We start from the raw sequence: 18,380 nt of genomic DNA, 5'->3' as shown, positions 1-18,380 counted from the left end.
AGTTTTATATCTTTATGTTTGAAGCCTGAAATGTGGCAAAAGGTCGCAAAGTTCAAGGGGGCTGAATACTTTCGCAAGGCACTGTACATTGCTCACCACTCTAAGTTCAGCATGCATGTCTGTAAGGGGGGAGGGATTTGGGATGCTTTCTCATGTTGTACGGGTTCAGTCTCAGTCATCTGTATCCTCACTTGAGGAAGTCTCTCTCCCGCTCTCTCTCATAATTAAGTTTGAGACTTGCCTTTGAAACACATGAAACCTATTTTAATCTGATGAGCAGCAGGACCACTGTCTCCCCAACAGGTCTAATAAGATGTATACAGATATATAAAGCAGCAACCCGTAGCTAAATTAGCTCTCTGGTAAAACAAATAGCGCCATATTAACTCATGCTAGAGTTTCCCATGCTTACCCCCTCCTCCCCCTCATGCCAATATAAAACCATTTCCTGGAGCCTTAATTCAGTTTTAGTTGGCATATAATTCAGTCGACCACAACATAAAAAACTGAAATTTACAGTCCTTCAAATGTTCTCTCTGGGGACAAGGGTGAGCGCAGCCTAACAGATTTAGCCCTAGGTTAAGCAGTAGTAGCAAATTGCCTGTTAGGAGCAGCACAATACAGTGTCTGCTTCTGTAAGTGGTCAGTGAAGCCAAACACTGCATTCTGAACATTCCGAACAGTTAGCCAATGACAAGAAGGCCTCATGCTATTTTAGTTGGGGACAAATGGGTGTGTTCCTGTCCCATTCCTTTAAAGGGAAAAACAGAGCTTTATGAAGAGTTTCTGTACTCAAGGCTATTGTTGGTGATGTCAATATCCGCCATAAATACCATTGTTTTAGTGTGCAGGGACAAAGACAGCACTAGGTAAGTACGGTTAATGCATTAGAAAACCAAGTATAATATTGGTTACTGCAGGAAGGTATTGAGTTGATGGAACACAATAACCCTTCAGGTCATTGCTCACCCTTAGGGCTGACGCTGAATTGCCAGTCAACCCCCCCCAACAACATTTCTTTATGATCCAGGTCTTGGCAGCCCCTTGTAATGCTCAAATTGTGTTTTGGAAAGATGCAGATTGGGTGCCAACATCCCAGAAGAACACAATGGCTACAGTACTTTCCCCCAGTCTAATGCTGCCTGCCATCTCCAGGGGGTTGGTTTAAAAAGCAGCAGAGTTTTAAAACATTGTTGTTGTTCAGGGTCTAACGGACCTCTAGCTAAAAAAGTGGAAAACTGATGCTCGGTTCAACCCCACAAGTGGCGCCACTGGAGTGAATTGTCATTATGTCTCCAGAAGTATTACGTCTAACTCAGTACGACATATATTACGGGCAGACAGACAAGTTGTGCAACAGACCAACCCTTTTATAATGCGTTTAGAAAATATAAGCCAAAGCAGGAAGACAGTGTGGAGGGGAAGTCTATTGATTGTGAAAGAGGATTTCCTCAAAGCAGGACTGAGAAGAGTCTCTGTATTATCAACCTGAGGGGTATTTCCTGGCAGGAACCTGCTATGATAGATGAGGTCATCCCATGTCCCCTTTTTGCTACATGACTGACACAATGTGTGTTTTGAACTATGCAAGTAGACTGTAAATCCTAGTGTGAATCACAGCAGCCTGGCATAGTGGACTGTGTGTGTATGAGTGTGTGTGTCACTGTATTCAGGTGAGTGTGTTGTTGCTCCACCCGGAGGCCTCTTGCTGGGGCAGAACAGGGCAGAGGGGCATGGCAACAAGGCCAGGATATGACACAGCAGTCAAAGCAGAGGCAGGTAGAGCCCTCGGCCAATTGGAGTCTTCGGCATAGTGTATCTCTGGGAAGTTACAGCCCAGGAAACAAAGAGGGGAGGAGAGCTCTGTATGACACATGCTTACACAGAAAAAAAGACGAAGAGGGAGAGAGAAAAATAAAGTGTGTGTGAGAGGTAGCTAGAAACAGTAGAGGGAGAGTTATATTACAAAGGTTTACCGGTACATAGACAGACCGACAGATAGATGCAGACAGCCAGTGCAGTGCACACAGTGTGCACCCTCAGTACAGCAACCATGTCTGAGAGGATACCAGTACTGAAAGAGCCTGTTCTTCCTGTCTATGTGCAGTTCTCCAGGGACAAGTACATCATGGAGGGCCCACCGGAGAAACTACGCAAGGAGCTGGAAGACGAGCTGAAGCTGGGCAGTGAGGAACCACGCAGCCACGCCTGGTACCATGGTGCCATCCCCAGACAGGTAATAAAAAAAACCCACAAAACACACTCTCTTTCTCTGGAGGGACAACTCAGCTGCCTGTTTGCCATGCCTGTTTTAGAGTCCAATGATTTAGCTTGAGTCAAAGGATTCTTGATAAAGTGTATTTTTTGTGGCCGGCGGCACATGCTGGCTCTTTGTGAAAGAGGATATTGAAATAAAGAGATGGAGCTAAGAGAGGCTTAATGTGAAACACGACCAGCCCAATGAAAGCATGCAGAGGGGAGGCGTTCCTCTGTTGCCAACAGCTACGGCCGGGTGTCCAGTTGCACACTGATTTCATTCAGGGGCCTGTCACTCCCACCCTGTGGAGGAATCACAGCACTGGCACTCTGAAAACATGGCAACCATGCAAAACCTTGCATACCCACGCAGAGCAGGACAGCTGGCCAGACAGACACGTTTCCAAGCTCAACCAAAAATCTCTGTAATGACATCCAACACAATGCCTTGTCTGGTCACACTGGGGTATTATGTGAATGGAGTCAGGGAGCTCAGACACTTTGGCAGGCAGCTCTTGTCATAAATATGTGAAAACTCCCAGTGACTAGAGGTTTCTCGAGGGGATCTGTGTCTCTTTCATGTGGACTGAAGAGTAAAAGCTACATGGCCGAGGGTCTGGCACTGCGTTCATCCACCTCTGGCCTGCTCGCCTCCCTACCACTGAGGAAGTACAGCTCCCGCTCAGCCCAGTCAAAACTGTTTGCTGCCCTGGCCCCCCCAATGGTGGAACAAACTCCCTCACGACGCCAGGACAGCGGAGTCAATCACCACCTTCCGGAGACACCTGAAACCCCACCTCTTTAAGGAATACCTAGGATAGGATAAGTAATCCCTCTCACCCCCCCCCCCCCTTAAGTTTTAGATGCACTATTGTAAAGTGACTGTTCCACTGGATGTCATAAGGTGAATGCACCAATTTGTAAGTCGCTCTGGATAAGAGCGTCTGCTAAATGACTTAAATGTAAATGTAAATGTAGGAGGGGACTGTGACAGTGTGACAGATCCCTGCCCTCTGACAACTAGCGCAGCAGTGTTCAACTATTACCCTCGGAGGTCAGGAGCCTGTTGGTTTTCTGTTCTACCTGATCATTAATTGCACCAACCTGGTGTCCCAGGTCTAAAATCAGCCCCTGATTAGAGGGGACTCACCCACCTGGTGTCCCAGGTCTAAATCAGCCCCTGATTAGAGAAGAACAGCAGGAGACAAAAACACAGTGGAAACTGGCTTTGAGGTCCAGAGTTGAGTTTAAGGGCTCTAGGGGCTGAGCCTTGATTTGAACACGGGGATGTAAAGTCTGAGGAGTGTTAGTGATGAAGACCCACCTCAACACCCAGAGCTCAGCTCAAATAAGTGCTTGTACACAGGGTAGTCAAATCAGAGACTGTGTTTTTTCCTATGATTCACTCTCAGGTAACAACTTGTCTGAAACTGGTTGAGCCAGATCAGAATCAGACAAATAAGGACAAGTCAACAACGGAAATAAGTATTTATCTTGACAGGTCTGTTCTACAGCACTGGCTGTATTAAGTCCATTAGGCTGTGTGAGGCTCAGTGACAAAAGGGAAGACTCACTGTCAGTTTGACATACTGTGGCTGAATGGTTAATTGAAATGGGCTTCATTTCAACCTTGTGCTTTCATCAGTATCTCACTAAGAGCTCGTCACTGAGAACTTGTCAGTGTGAACAGAGCGGCGCTGACACACACTTAGTAGTGAAAGCTCAGGCCACAGAGCTCGGTCCATGAACCCCAGCCTCAGCACGCACACACATAGAGCTCGGTCCATGAACCCCAGCCTCAGCACGCACACACATAGAGCTCGGTCCATGAACCCCAGCCTCAGCACACACACACATAGAGCTCGGTCCATGAACCCCAGCCTCAGCACACACACACATAGAGCTCGGTCCATGAACCCCAGCCTCATCACACACACACACAGAGCGACAGGTCTTAATTGGATGGTAACAACACATGGGTGCAATCAAATGACATGATGCTATTTATTAACCTCTTTTATTATAGCCGTCCACTGATCTGCCAGGGACCACACCTCTATAAGTCGTCTAATCATCATCCCTAAGATAACAGCTCATCTGTGCTCACTGTGCCACCCATCCCATTTCCCAGTACACCTGTCCCCTTCTGGTTCCATCCTACTGTATCTCTCAGTGGAGTGTATGTAGGCCAGGGAGCCCTGCAGCCTTGTTCCATGTCTTACGTTGTGACCTTGTAAGGGGTGTGAGCCAGCATTTACATTTACATTTAAGTCATTTAGCAGACGCTCTTATCCAGAGCGACTTACAAATTGGTGCATTCACCTTATGACATCCAGTGGAACAGCCACTTTACAATAGTGCATCTAAATATTTTAAGGGGGGTGAGAAGGATTACTTTATCCTATCCTAGGTATTCCTTAAAGAGGTGGGGTTTCAGGTGTCTCCGGAAGGTGGTGATAGACTCCGCTGTCCTGGCGTCGTGAGGAAGTTTGTTCCACCATTGGGGAGCCAGAGCAGCGAACAGTTTTGACTGGGCTGAGCGGGAACTGTACTTCCTCAGTGGTAGGGAGGCGAGCAGGCCAGAGGTGGATGAACGCAGTGCCCTTATTTGGGTGTAGGGCCTGATCAGAGCCTGGAGGTACAGAGGTGCCGTTCCCCTCACAGCTCCGTAGGCAAGCACCATGGTCTTGTAGCGGATGCGAGCTTCAACTGGAAGCCAGTGGAGAGAGCGGAGGAGCGGGGTGACGTGAGAGAACTTGGGAAGGTTGAACACTAGATGGGCTGCGGCGTTCTGGATGAGTTGTAGGGGTTTAATGGCACAGGCAGGGAGCCCAGCCAACAGCGAGTTGCAGTAATCCAGACGGGAGATGACAAGTGCCTGGATTAGGACCTGCCCCGCTTCCTGTGTGAGGCAGGGTCATACTCTGCGGATGTTGTAGAGCATGAACCTACAGGAACGGGCCACCGCCTTGATGTTAGTTGAGAACGACAGGGTGTTGTCCAGGATCACGCCAAGGTTCTTAGCGCTCTGGGAGGAGGACACAATGGAGTTGTCAACCGTGATGGCGAGATCATGGAACGGGCAGTCCTTCCCCGGGAGGAAGAGCAGCTCCGTCTTGCCAAAGTTCAGCTTGAGGTGGTGATCCGTCATCCACACTGATATGTCTGCCAGACATGCAGAGATGCGATTCGCCACCTGGTCATCAGAAGGGGGAAAGGAGAAGATTAATTGTGTGTCGTCTGCATAGCAATGATAGGAGAGACCATGTGAGGTTATGACAGAGCCAAGTGACTTGGTGTATAGCGAGAATAGGAGAGGGCCTAGAACAGAGCCCTGGGGGACACCAGTGGTGAGAGCGCGTGGTGAGGAGACAGATTCTCGCCACGCCACCTGGTAGGAGCGACCTGTCAGGTAGGACGCAATCCAAGCGTGGGCCGCGCCAGAGATGCCCAACTCGGAGAGGGTGGAGAGGAGGATCTGATGATTCACAGTATCGAAGGCAGCCGATAGGTCTAGAAGGATGAGAGCAGAGGAGAGAGAGTTAGCTTTAGCGGTGCGGAGCGCCTCCGTGATACAGAGAAGAGCAGTCTCAGTTGAATGACTAGTCTTGAAATCTGACTGATTTGGATCAAGAAGGTCATTCTGACAGCCCTCCATTAGGCATTGTGAGAGTCACAATGGCTCTGTCAGTCCCTGGTTACAGTAGCTGCACACGCTGTCCTGTTTACCCACAGGACTGGGCGTCTCTGAACTAGAGCTACTAGAACTAGTAAGACCAGCTCAGTCAACTCCCATTCTACCATTAGAGAACACATCAGCAGCTTCAGGTGATGGAGGAGTCCCCCCACCCCCCCCCCCATGCCAGTGCATCAGGGATAGTGAATGTTGTCACGGTGCATGTATGTCACACGGAAAAACACTGGCCACTCAAGTTGCTCAACGAGTTGTGCTGGCAATGGGATTGTGTTACCATTTTCCCTGCTGTAAAAATAATACTCATAGCTGTTTGAAAACACTTTCAATTTCCATATAATTTCACAACAAAACATTTTACAACGGTTATCTGTCAGAAATGTATAAATAACTTTGCATAGCTAATGGATGTAATATGGAACACAATTTCAATGAGCTATTTCATGAGGTATAAATCATATTACTTTCAATGCGTCAGACTGGGTTTAAAATCTTAAAGCATCGCCTCGTGTGTAAAATCACAGATGGGACCTGAATAAGAAATGGAGCCCTTTTGAGCTTGTCCTTGCGGGCATGTGACAGGATGGCATAAGACTAGTAAACACACATATGCTCAGCTTTGCATGCTGCACCTCCTCAGCAGAACAGGGACTTGACTTTACGTAAGGACAAGGTAAAACAGCATTCACGCTGCCTAGTGATCCTAGTAAGGTTTAATAAGCTCCTTCCTGGTGCTACTGCGGCCAGATTGTGAAAAGAGGGCTTTTAAACTTTTCATTAAAAACCCTCCACCTCCCGACTCCAAAACATGATCACTAAGTTAAATACTATCTCAATTAAAAAGGTAATTAAATGTTTGGAAGAACAACATGAGTGAAGTGGAGTGTGTAGACCAATGTGTGACAGGACTTAGTTTCTACGCAACACTGGGGCTTTTGGTCATTTGACACCAACAGTTTGGCTGTGTGGCCCGCACTCAGAGAGCATTTTGGGAGGTACCATGACATTACAGTAACAGTAGTGCTAGTGAAAACATTCAGTGAGCCAAGCATGTTACTGAGAAGGCCATTCAGTGAGGGAGTAGAGCGCCTGTCGCCACAAATCCAACAGTGGGACAAGTGTGACAAACTGAAAACACGCTAGTCACAGTTCTAACTGTGCGATATTGAAAATACAACCAAGTGTGTGAGCTACATGTCTGTGTGCATGTGTGCTCAACATGTGTCCTCTGGTGTCCAGGTGGCAGAGAACCTGATCCAGAGAGATGGGGACTTCCTGATCCGGGACTCTCTGTCCAGCCCTGGGAACTACGTCCTGACCTGCCAGTGGAAGAACAGCCCGCAACACTTCAAGATCAACAAGAAGGTGGTGGCCATGAACGAGGCTTACTCCCGGGTGCAGTACCTGTTCGAGAAGGAGGGCTTCGACAGCGTGCCTGCCCTGGTGCGTTACTACGTTGGCAACAGGAAGCCAGTGACGGAGGCGGTGGGGGCCATCATCTTCCAGCCCATCAATAGGGCCTTGCCCCTGCGCTGCCTAGAGGAGAAGTATGGCGTGGCCTGTGTCCGTGTGGAGGCTGGCCTGACCCTGCCCGAGAGGAAGAGCCAGACATCTAAACGCCTGAGCCTCAACATCATGAACGGACACACCCAGGACCACAGCCTCGGACGGGGGAACCTGCTTAAGTTAGTAGGCTATCTACAGAGGCTCAGGCCTGTACATAGTGTATGTGGCTGGAAATTGTCTGTGAGCCGTAGGCTACAATGGAGATGCTTGCTTGCAGGCGCAAGATCCATTTAGATCCAATACAGCAATAAAGTGCGCTTTATTTTCCTCTGCAGGCAGGAGTTTATATAGACACGGTACATTATGCCATACATTTATATGCCGGGAACTTATAAGTAGCTATAAAATATCATTTTGTAGGGGGTTTGTCCAAATGGAATTGGCTCCGTATAATTTAATGTATAGCCTAACATGCAAACACGTGCACTCCAAATTTGTAAGACTAATGTGGGAGTCACAGAGATAAGTACACGTCTACAATAAAGCATTCCTGAGGTAAAATAAGGAGTGGTGTTTAGCCTGGATGCAGAATACCAACCTCTGAGCACAATACCAAGGCAAACGAGGACAAAAAATACCCCATCAAATTACACTGTACCATTTTACATAACAAACAGTGCACACAATGTATCAGGTTTCTCTAGGGGTTAGTGGTGTGGTGTGCCCGGTAGCCATGTCTCAGTTGGTAGCTAGAGGGATCAGTCCAACTGAACACTCCTTTTCTCCTTCTCTTCCTCACTCTCTGTCTATCAGGAACAAAGACAAGTGTGGAAGTCAGCCGGCGTGTCTGAACCACGTTCAGGAGAGACGACGGCCCCTCAAAACCCACCAGTCAGAGAGCTTCCTCCCGCTAGGTATGTACCATCCCCTCTCTCTTACTCATTATGCTGCAGTCAGAGGATGTACAGCTCTGACGAGCCTGCAAAAGCCTTGTTTCCGTGAACATGTGGTGGGAATATTTCAAAGGCAAATGTAAACATTTTCTTCTTCAAAACGTTGCTTTGTACACTTTCAACTCAGAAGTGGAAAGTGTGACATGAGCTGGAGATGAAGATAAATGTATTTCTGAAAGGATTACAGATAAAAGTTGAAATGGGAATCGATAGATGCGCTTGAAGTCTGAGTCTTTGGAATAAAAGAGACGAGAGATCAGAGAGATTCAAAAAGCTGCATTCCATTCTGTGACTGACAATGTAATTAAGCTTTCTCTGCAGTCAGACTTCAAATAGACAGCAGGACTCCCAGTCAGCAGCTACAGAACACAGCATGGTGGTGTTGCTAGGCTGCAGTGTGCAGGTTTAAATAATGATGTTTACTCGCTCACCCTCTCCCCAGGCTCTAGGCCCCAGCCCCAGCTCATGGAGCACCAGCCAAGCCCCAAGTCTCCAGTATTCAGGACGGGTAGTGAGCCGGCACTCAGCCCCACCGTGCCAAGGAGGATGGACTTTGAGACCCAGGCTGGGGAGGCAATACGGGGCTCAGACAGCCAGCTCTGCCCCAAGCCGCCCCCCTAAGCCCAGCAAGGTGCCGTCCATCAGGATGCCCCACTCCCCACGTCTGCAGCCCCTGGCTGCCCCAGCCCCGGGTCCCCCTGTACCCCCACTGAAACCCAAGAAGCAGCATGTGATCCAGGCTCTCCAGCCTCCGCAGCCCCCCAGCCCAGAAGTGAATTACTGTGAACTCAGCCCCTGCAGCCCAGCAGAGTTGGACAGGCTCCAGGCCCCAGCCCCAGGGCCCCAGCCCAACAACAACAGCTACGTAGAGAGGCTGAGGACGGAGGAGAGCCAGAGGAGCAGATTGGACCGCAGCTCCTACCACCACGCCATCGAAGCCCTGGAGAATGGCAGCAAAGAGGAGGTGGAAGGAGGTGGAAAAGGAGGGATGGAAGAGATAGAGGAGACTGTGGAGGAGAAGGAGAGAAGCTTCCGGCGGCCGGTGTTTGAGACTGCGTCTGCGTTCCGGCCGGGGGAGTTTGAGTCGAGGCTGCTGCCTGCAGAGAACAAACCCCTCGAGATGAGTGTACTGAAGAGAGCCAAAGAGCTGCTGGTCCATAAAGACCATCACATCATCGCCAAACACATTCTCATGGCAGACTGCCAGGTACTGCATTGTACTGTCCCACTACACACCGTACCCACATTATGTTCACCACACCACTAGTCCTACCAGATGTCTGAACACTCTGGGCTGAATCCCAAACAGAGATCATAACTCAAATTTCAGTGTACATCATGAATTGATTATATACACTGAGAATTCCAAACATTAGCAACACCTTCCTAATATTGAGTTGCACCACGCCCCTTTTTGCCTCAATTCATCGGGGCTCTACAAGGTGTTGAAAGCGTTCCACACGGATGCTGGCCCATGTTGACTCCACTGCTTCCCACAGTTGTGTCAAGTTGGCTGGATGTCCTTTGGGTGGTGGACAATTCTTGATACACATGGGAAAGTGTTGAGTGTGAAAAACCCAGCAGTTTTGCAGTTCTTGACACAAACCGGTGCGCCTGTAACCTACCGCCATACAATACCTCATTCAAAGGCACTTAAATATTTTGTCTTTCCCATTCACCTTCTGAATGGCACATATCCTCAATCCATGTTTCACTGGTCTCGAGGCTTAAAAATCCTACTTTAACCCGTCTCCTCACCTTCATCTACACTGATTGAAGTGGATTTAACAAGTGACGTATAAATAAGGGATCATAGCTTTCATTTGGTCTCATGCAAAGAGCTGGTATTCTTAATGTTTTGTGCACTCAGTGTAAATTTGCAGGACAGTGTGATGAGTTTGGATTCAGGCCTCATTCAGCAACATCTAATTTAGGGGCTAAAAACATTCATTAATTTCCTCTCGTTGGTATTTGGACTTTTACTGTCAGGTGTCTTATGTCTGTCTGCTACACCACATAAAGTGCAAAACCAAACCAGTGAATTTAACTTTAGTAAGACGCACCAAAAATGATCTGCAGCCAAATCCCTGACTGGGTTGTCTAGTCTGAGGGAAACATGTTCCCAGCACTGTTAAAGACAGCTAGAGTACACAGTTATGTAGATGTGGCTTTGAGGTGTCTAGACTGAGGGAAACATGTTCCCAGCGCTGTTAAAGACAGCTAGAGTACACAGTTATGTAGATGTGGCTTTGAGGTGTCTAGTTTGAGGGAAACATGTTCCCAGTGCTGTTAAAGACAGCTAGACACACAGTTATGTAGATGTGGCTTTGAGGTGTCCTCTTGTTTAATTCAGTCAGAAGGAGCTAATGATCAACGATTTCCCCAAGCATGACCATACTAAAAACACTTCTAAAACCACATTAATGCAACAACAAAAATGGTGTACCCGACAGGTTGCTAGGGTACATGGCATCTCTGAGGAGGCGAAAGGTCAAATGGGTGTGTCCTCTGGTCTGGAGCTGGTGACCTTACCTCACGGCAGGCAGCTGCGGCAAGACCTGATGGAAAGGTAAGCACACACCCCCAAATCCACCTGACACTCCCCCTCGGGTACTAGGGACTCCTCATGTAGACGCAAAAGGTTCGAGGGACTTATGACTGAACTTTCTGCCGTGTAACCCAGGCACCACACCATGGCCATCGGGGTTGCCGTGGACATCCTGGGCTGCACAGGAAGTCTGGAGGAGCGGAGCGCCACACTGAACCGTATCATCATGGTGGCTCTAGAACTGAAGGACTCCATGGGGGACCTGTACGCCTTCTCCTCCATCATGAAAGCACTGGACATGCCTCAGGTACTCCACTCAATACAACTGTGGACACATAAGAGACGGTCCACCACATGGTCCGAGTTGAGTCTTTAACCCTTCACCCTCGTGGGAGTTGGCTAAATTGAAATGTTTCTTACAGAAGAAATATGGAAAGCATATGCGTAACCATGGTAGCAATTGAAAAGGGAACAGGTTACAGTTCACCTGACCAGACTGAGTGATAACATCACACTGTTGGTTTTATGTGGATTTTACATTTACTGTACCTTTCGCTGTATTTGTTGATCACGAAATCTGAAAATACTCTGGATACATTCAGTAACATAAGAATATTCCTGGAAAATGTGCGGTAGGTGCAACATAAGACAAAAATATGACAAGGGGTTTGAGTGAGAGGTTTCACTGGCGTTACTGTACAGCCACTGCGTTCCAATTTAGGCATCTATCAAGTGTCCAAATCTGCCCTTTTCAACATGTATACAGGTACGAGTGTAAAGGGCTGCAGGCATAAGCGGAGATTCCTGGAGATATTGTGGTGTTTGTTTCCTAACACTGCGCTTGACCACAGATCACACGGTTAGACCAGACCTGGACCATGCTGAGGAGGAAGTACACTCAGACTGCCATCATATACGAGAAGTCTCTCAAGCCATTTTACAAGGGACTGTATGAAGGAACAGGTAAATGCACATGATTGAAGCCTTCAGTTGTAGTTGTGTGTTAGTGGCTGCAGTCTCTGACCGTGTCCCTGTGTGTGTGTTTAGTGGACATGCCCCTGACTGGCACCACAGTGCCTCTACTGATGCCACTGCTGATGCTGATGGAGCGCCCGGCGGTGGCGTTCGAGGGCATGGAGCTGTGGGAGAGCAACGACCAGGGCTGTGAAATCCTGCTACGCCACCTGGAGGAGGCTCGCAGCGTGGCACACAATGCTGACTCATACACCGCCAACACTGAACGAGTCCTGCAAGGTAATGCACTCCAACGGCCACCGCTAGATACACGCCCACCGCTAGATACACGCCCACCGCTAGATACACACCCACATCCAAATGAATTGCTATGCAAATACTCTTGTCCAAAACGACCAGTATTCACATTTGCACTTAGCGTTTCTCACACTATAACAAATGCCATTCTGCATGTCTCGGCCGGTATGATGAGTTACAAGGCCAATGATAATGTGCTCTTCTTTCTGGCTACAGATTTCCAGGTTGATGAGGATCTGTTGGAGATCTGTAAAACAGACTTCCAGCTGCGTCTGCTGTGGGGCAGCAGAGGGGCATCTGTCAACCAGACGGAGAGATACGACAAGTTCACACTCATCCTGACTGCTCTGTCCAGGAAGCTAGAGCCAGCGGTCAAACACACAGAACTCTGAACAGGACAGTCAGGCTGGTTAACAGAGGATGAGGAAGATTGTTACAGAGCGAGACCGCTGTCCTTTCCCAACCTGTCCACTGGAGTGAGTCAGATCCATCTGGAACTCTTCCTTGGCAGGACACCGATCTGAGTGTGCTGATATGAAGGGGAAAAATGTCCCTCCTTGACGCAGGAGGGGAAGGGGGGGGGGGTTGCCTGGTCCCAGATCTGTTTGTGCTCTTGCCCACTATTTGGGGTCGGCAGGTAGCCTAGTGGTTAGAGCTTTGGGCCAGGAACCGAAAGGTTGCTGGATCGAATCCCCAAGCTGACCAGGTAATCTGTCATTCTGCCCCTGAACAAGGTAGGCTGTCATTGTAACTAAGAATTTGTTCTTAACCGTCTTGCCTAGTTAAATAAAGGTAATTTTTTAATTAAAAAAAAAAAACTCTGTTGCCAATGGCGTGTCAGGGAGATGGCACAATAGCACAAACAGACTGTCACCCAGGTTAGGAGGGGGGCATTTACACCATATGGTAGTGTAGCCCTTTGACCCTGGTATGTTACAGACTGGAACACACACTGACCACAGAGGGGACTCAAGAAGTGTGTTTGTCAGATGGAAAATGTATGTATGAATGTGTCACTAAAGTAGTGATTGTACACTCGTTATAACGGTACAACAATGACTTTGAAAGGAGAACATAGAATGACGAGACAGAAGTGGAAGGAGGAAAACGATTGGTCGCTATACAATAGAGGCAGTTTAACCGTATAGCTTCAATACTATATACTGTATGTACATTAACTAGATCTTTGACTGTGTTCCATGTTCCTCAGATGGTATTCATCTGGATAATCCTGAATGGTGTACATAATACATAATCATGTGAATGCTAGACTGTAATATATTTCCCTCTTAAATATTGACTTGTAAATAGAGTCGAGTATAATTGCAATATCTTTATATGAATTATTGTGTCAAGAAATGAATAAATAGATGAAGAAATTACATGCAGGTGGTGTCTGAGTAACAACAACCGTGGAACATTTCACAGTAAGTATTATGATGCAAAAAAAATGGTCTGGATTCAATGTATATCACATAAGTATTGTGAAAGATCAGAGTTCTTGCTCGATTGAAATTTAAAAAAAGGTAGAGACTGTATTGACGGGAAACTGCAATGTCGTCTCGGTTGGAAATTACCTTTATATTTAAACATGGATCTTATGCGATATAGATTGAATCAAGCCCTGTGTAAATTAGGAGGGAATAAACAGAAAAATCCAACCAGGATTTTTGGAAAACCAGGGACTTTTACAACCCTAATGAAGGCTTCAATAAGATGCTAAATGTTCTTTGGTATGTTCATGTTTGTTTTATTAGAACAATGAGAAAAAACAGATTTTTTTACCCCCACAAAGTGTCTTGACAACATGAAAAAGTAAAGAGATGTGCACAACAACATGAAGAAATAGAAGTACTGCCATTGATTATTACAACGTGTTAAAATAAGAGTCAGTGAGATTATCATATCTACTTTTTGAAATTAAACGAATTTGCTACCATGCCAACTCAGCTAGGTTGGTAGATAACACAATTTGCTCCTTGCCGTGATATCTTAAAGCATATTGTTGAGTTTTTTTTTGCATAATAATCAGAATTACAGCATAATGGATATGATTTAGCTCACAGTTTTAATCCAAAGTGAAAATCACGTAACTTTTGCTTAAGATTGCTAGTGAAAAACCTACAGCATTACCCATCGTCATACTTTGTCACCACTGAAGGCCACTTGCACAAAGGTGCCAAGAATACGGTCAGCACTGTTTTAGGCCATTAGCGAAAAGTGTGTCAAAATCCTACTAATGAAGGATAGCCAGACACACACACTGCTGAAATTAACAGGTTAAGGTGCTTCATATTCAAATCAACTACTTACACCATGACAGCTTCTCCTGATTCAGAGATCTACAATGCCATGTTCTAGATATTGGATGATATTGGATGATATTGTAGGGTCAATACATATTTGCTGTAAGCTCCAGAAATGTCGAGTCAAGCACCTTCATGCTCTGAAAGCCACAATTTCACTGAAACGAAAGGGAGGATTCCAACCCCCACTTTCTGATAACACACCTATTAACCAGTTCAACAAGAGAGGAGTGATGATTCAAATGAGAGCATTCATGCAGGCAATGGAATTGACATGATCAACTAAAAATCACAGGACTCATAGAACGTGCACTGTTCCATTTGATCTGCATGAGCTTTGTTAGTGCACATTAATCAACGAAGCAGATCGGTCTTAATCAAGACATCCAATGGAAGTACGAACAAGGGGTTTCTTTAGGAAGTTCAGAGGTACAGTTCAAGTAAGATGAGCATATCATGATATGATAACAATGTCACTTTCACAGCTTTAAGTATTTATTAAGAACTGAAGCACTGCTCCTATAAGCATTTCAAAGTGGGACCATCAAATTTACCGCAGAAAAAGTTGTTTTTAATAGCTAATATTATACCCTGCCAAGGGTAAAACGCTGTGTCAGTCTCATAAAAGCTACTTAACTTCTCTGATTAAAGTCCAATCACTCACCATGTCAATTATGCTCATATGCAAATTCAATTCACTTTCAAATTCATTCAATTCAAGAGGGTTAGGATCAAAAGCATTTACATGGCTAGATACAGTAAATGCCTTTATTTTGTGGTATTTCTGAACTCTACACCTCCTATAATAACAGTGGTCACCTTACATTTGTACAAAAGGTAGCATACAGAGTCCATTTCATTCATTCATTTATTCATTGATATTCGATTCAAATGCTATAGGGCAAAAGTGCATCAGTGAAGACCATGTCCCTATTCAGAAGGATGTTCTGACAACAATGCATGGTTACTTTGAGCTAACGGCACGATTCTGAGAAGGGAGTCATTCATCTGATTAAAATCCCTATAAAAAGTCACAATAAAAACACATTCAGCGTGAAATAAAAGAGATGTTAATACATACAATTGAGTAATAAAACAAACTACGTATATGCATACACACATTAGTACGCATACATATGTATAACCACATTCACAATTATAATATGCGCTTGAAACAGGAACGGTATGGGAATGCAACACTCTTTCACGTGGAGACTGCACGCAGCAAAGCCCCAGGATGCTCCGGTGAGACCGAGGAGAAGAGACGCGGCAGGAGTCTGGGTGGGGCCCAGAGGAGCACCACACAGCAAGCCACCGTAGACTGTCGGTTGGAGCCCTTGTGTGCGGCAGAGAGTGATGGAAGAGTAATCGGCAGGTCCATCCCCACTCCCAGAGTTAGTATTAAGGCAGAGACTGCAAGGAGATTTGGAGTGTTGTTGTTGAATTGCGGGTGGATGCCCTGTCATTTGTCTCAGCTCAGCCTCCAGGTTTCCTAGCCTGAGCTGCTGTGTGATGACTGGCTGGTGAGGGAGGAGGGCCCTCTGCTGGCATGCTGCCTTTCTCCGGTCTGCGGTGCTGTTGCAGGGTTGAGGAGGAGGGGATGAAGTGGTAGTGTAAGGGCAGGCATGCTGTTTCTAAAGAAGTACTGCTCCTACGCTGATCTGAGTGGCCGTGCCACATGAGATCCTGAACAAGAGCACGACAGAGGTGACGCTCAACACACACACACACACACACACACACACACACACAGCATGATGGGAATGTTTCGATTAACACAGAAAGAAAAGAAACGGAGAGACAAAAGAAACAAAAATCATGGATGAATGAAGGAGACAGACAGGAAGATTAGAAGTGAAGCAACGGGCGGTGGGGGCAACTACAGAGTTACATACAAGACAACGCTGCATTCCTTCCTGTATGACGTAATAACAGTTCATATTACAGACATGCTGAAGCACGTTAAGGTAAGGCGACTGCAGGCGAGTAGCACAGTCAGGCAGACATTCCCAAACAACGGAATGAGAATGTAACAATGCAACAACAAGGCAGGCTGTTAGTGCTGGATGTTGCCTGAAGAGCAGAAATACAACATTAAGAGATGCGTAATAGTGGAGTAGTAGTGTATTCATTGCTTATCTCTCATTATAAAAGATGTGGTGAGTCGCTAACTATAAGCCCCCTCCCTGGTCCCTGATCTTGCTGGTATGCTGCAGTGGATTGGTTACTCTGTGTTGTGTATAGACAGTTTAGAAGAACACTCCCCTCCTATAGAGGCATAGCTACCACCTCAGGAATCTCCACTGCTATGGAATGATGTTAATGGCCATGGATGTGTGCATGCAAACATGTGACCTGCCAACCCCCTCCTCTCCCAAGTCAAGCCCTGTCTGCCACTAGCTCCACCAGCCTCAGCATGTACCCTCCACCAAAGACCTCGCCACACTGCTCCACTCAGGAACCTGCAGTCCAACAGGAGAGAGAGAGAGAAAGGAGAGGAGTTACTGTACCGACCCCCACCCCTAGGACAGAGACAGATAGCGAACAGTAAGTAGTACACACTGAAAAACCACACCCCTGGGTGTAATATAACCTTGGCCACCAGAGGGCAGCATTGTTGTGACACACACGCATACAAATCAAAGGAAGAGAGAAGAAGTGTACAATTATCTTAAAGGGTAGTATGGTGGTGGGAAATATGAGTCATATAGGCACAAACTAGGCCACTCCTTACCGGGGACGTATTACTGCATTCCTGTCTTAATAGGTGGAGCAGAGTACTTAACATACCAGGCTCACAACAGCTGAGTGATAACATATAGACAATACAATGGGTCAAATCTGTATAAGTCACTTTTCCTATTTTCCAAATCACTTTGATCCAAAGTAGAACGATCTTAAAACCAGAAGAGCATTTTATCATCTACCTCAAAAAAAAATACATGAACTAAAAACAACAAATCACTTTTGAAATATTAAATAAAATAATCAGGCCTAAGGGGTTACGAGTCCCCTTGCCATAGAGCATGATGGCTATGGATATGTCGTCCTACAGACACACATGGCTTAATTCATTGATACTGAGCTCCTAGAGGGTCACGACAATAGCAGGACTGTAGAGTGTTTGTTTGTCCGTGAGCTCACACAGTGAACAAAGAGGACTTGCTGGTCGGACCAGCACTCCCCAGAGGAAGAGGGCTTATAATATGAGTCCGTGCAGGTGGTCAGATCAGATGTAGGTGACTGCACCTTTGCTGTTCTTCTCCATGGCGATCTCCACGTAGGACGTGGGCACATAGCCCTCCTCTCCGCTCTGCTTCCTGGCTCGCGTCCAGCCGTCGCCCTTGTCCTCCTCGATGATGTACAGCACGTCGTCCTCCTTCATCAACAGTGTTCCCTCATTCTGACCTGGGGGGTCAACAGCACAACACAGACCCGAGACATTCTGTTAGCGCACAGATAACCACCTTACGGGAATACCACATTACATCATTAACATGCCATATTCACATTCATGCAAATGCTAAAAACTGCTCCAGTGTTTGAGTCAATATCGCTAGTTGAAATGCCCAACCCACCACACACAGTGTCACCACACAGTAAGACAGTGAAATGCATAAAGCGCACCACTGGCTCGGCTGTACTATACCATCAAAGGAGTAGAGCGCTTTGCAGTGGCCAAGGACTGGGAGGGGGTCGTCATTGTCAAATTCATCATCAAACTCGTCTGGTTGGTGGGCCTGTCGGGGGTCTGGCTGGTGGGCCTGTCGGGGGTCTGGCTGGTGAGGGGGGCTGCGGTGCTCCTGGCTGGGGTCATCTGTGTAACTGCCCTCAGGGCTGAGGAG

General features: G+C 46.8%; 2 protein-coding genes across 5 annotated transcripts in view; one reads left to right on the top strand and one right to left on the bottom strand.

The window, feature by feature from the left end:
* LOC124037759 (breast cancer anti-estrogen resistance protein 3-like) overlaps positions 1-12,915 on the top strand; it is a 57,509-nt gene extending 44,594 nt beyond the window's left edge. The window contains 10 exon segments of the mRNA XM_046352777.1: positions 2,108-2,236; positions 7,190-7,635; positions 8,270-8,370; positions 8,852-9,021; positions 9,023-9,616; positions 10,863-10,978; positions 11,093-11,264; positions 11,809-11,920; positions 12,005-12,211; positions 12,446-12,915. Of these exon segments, the coding sequence (XP_046208733.1) occupies positions 2,108-2,236; positions 7,190-7,635; positions 8,270-8,370; positions 8,852-9,021; positions 9,023-9,616; positions 10,863-10,978; positions 11,093-11,264; positions 11,809-11,920; positions 12,005-12,211; positions 12,446-12,621 (2,223 nt within the window). The 3' untranslated portion in view covers positions 12,622-12,915.
* A 1,040-nt stretch (positions 12,916-13,955) lies between these two features.
* The window catches only part of LOC124037760 (formin-binding protein 1-like), a 76,417-nt gene continuing 71,992 nt past the window's right edge, over positions 13,956-18,380 (bottom strand). For 3 of the 4 annotated variants that reach the window (XM_046352781.1, XM_046352778.1, XM_046352779.1), the window contains 2 exons: positions 18,185-18,372; positions 13,956-17,943 (listed from right to left, as the gene is read on the bottom strand). In XM_046352781.1, the coding sequence (XP_046208737.1) occupies positions 17,765-17,943; positions 18,185-18,372 (367 nt within the window). In that variant the 3' untranslated portion in view covers positions 13,956-17,764. The remainder of the gene's footprint in view (positions 17,944-18,184; positions 18,373-18,380) is intronic. The other variant, XM_046352780.1, reaches the window with a different exon arrangement.

The sequence above is a fragment of the Oncorhynchus gorbuscha genome, linkage group LG06 (assembly GCF_021184085.1).
Source record: "Oncorhynchus gorbuscha isolate QuinsamMale2020 ecotype Even-year linkage group LG06, OgorEven_v1.0, whole genome shotgun sequence".
Classification (NCBI taxonomy): domain Eukaryota; kingdom Metazoa; phylum Chordata; class Actinopteri; order Salmoniformes; family Salmonidae; genus Oncorhynchus; species Oncorhynchus gorbuscha.
Note: the sequence above shows the minus strand (reverse complement) of the source record. Positions and strands in the feature narration are given on the sequence as shown.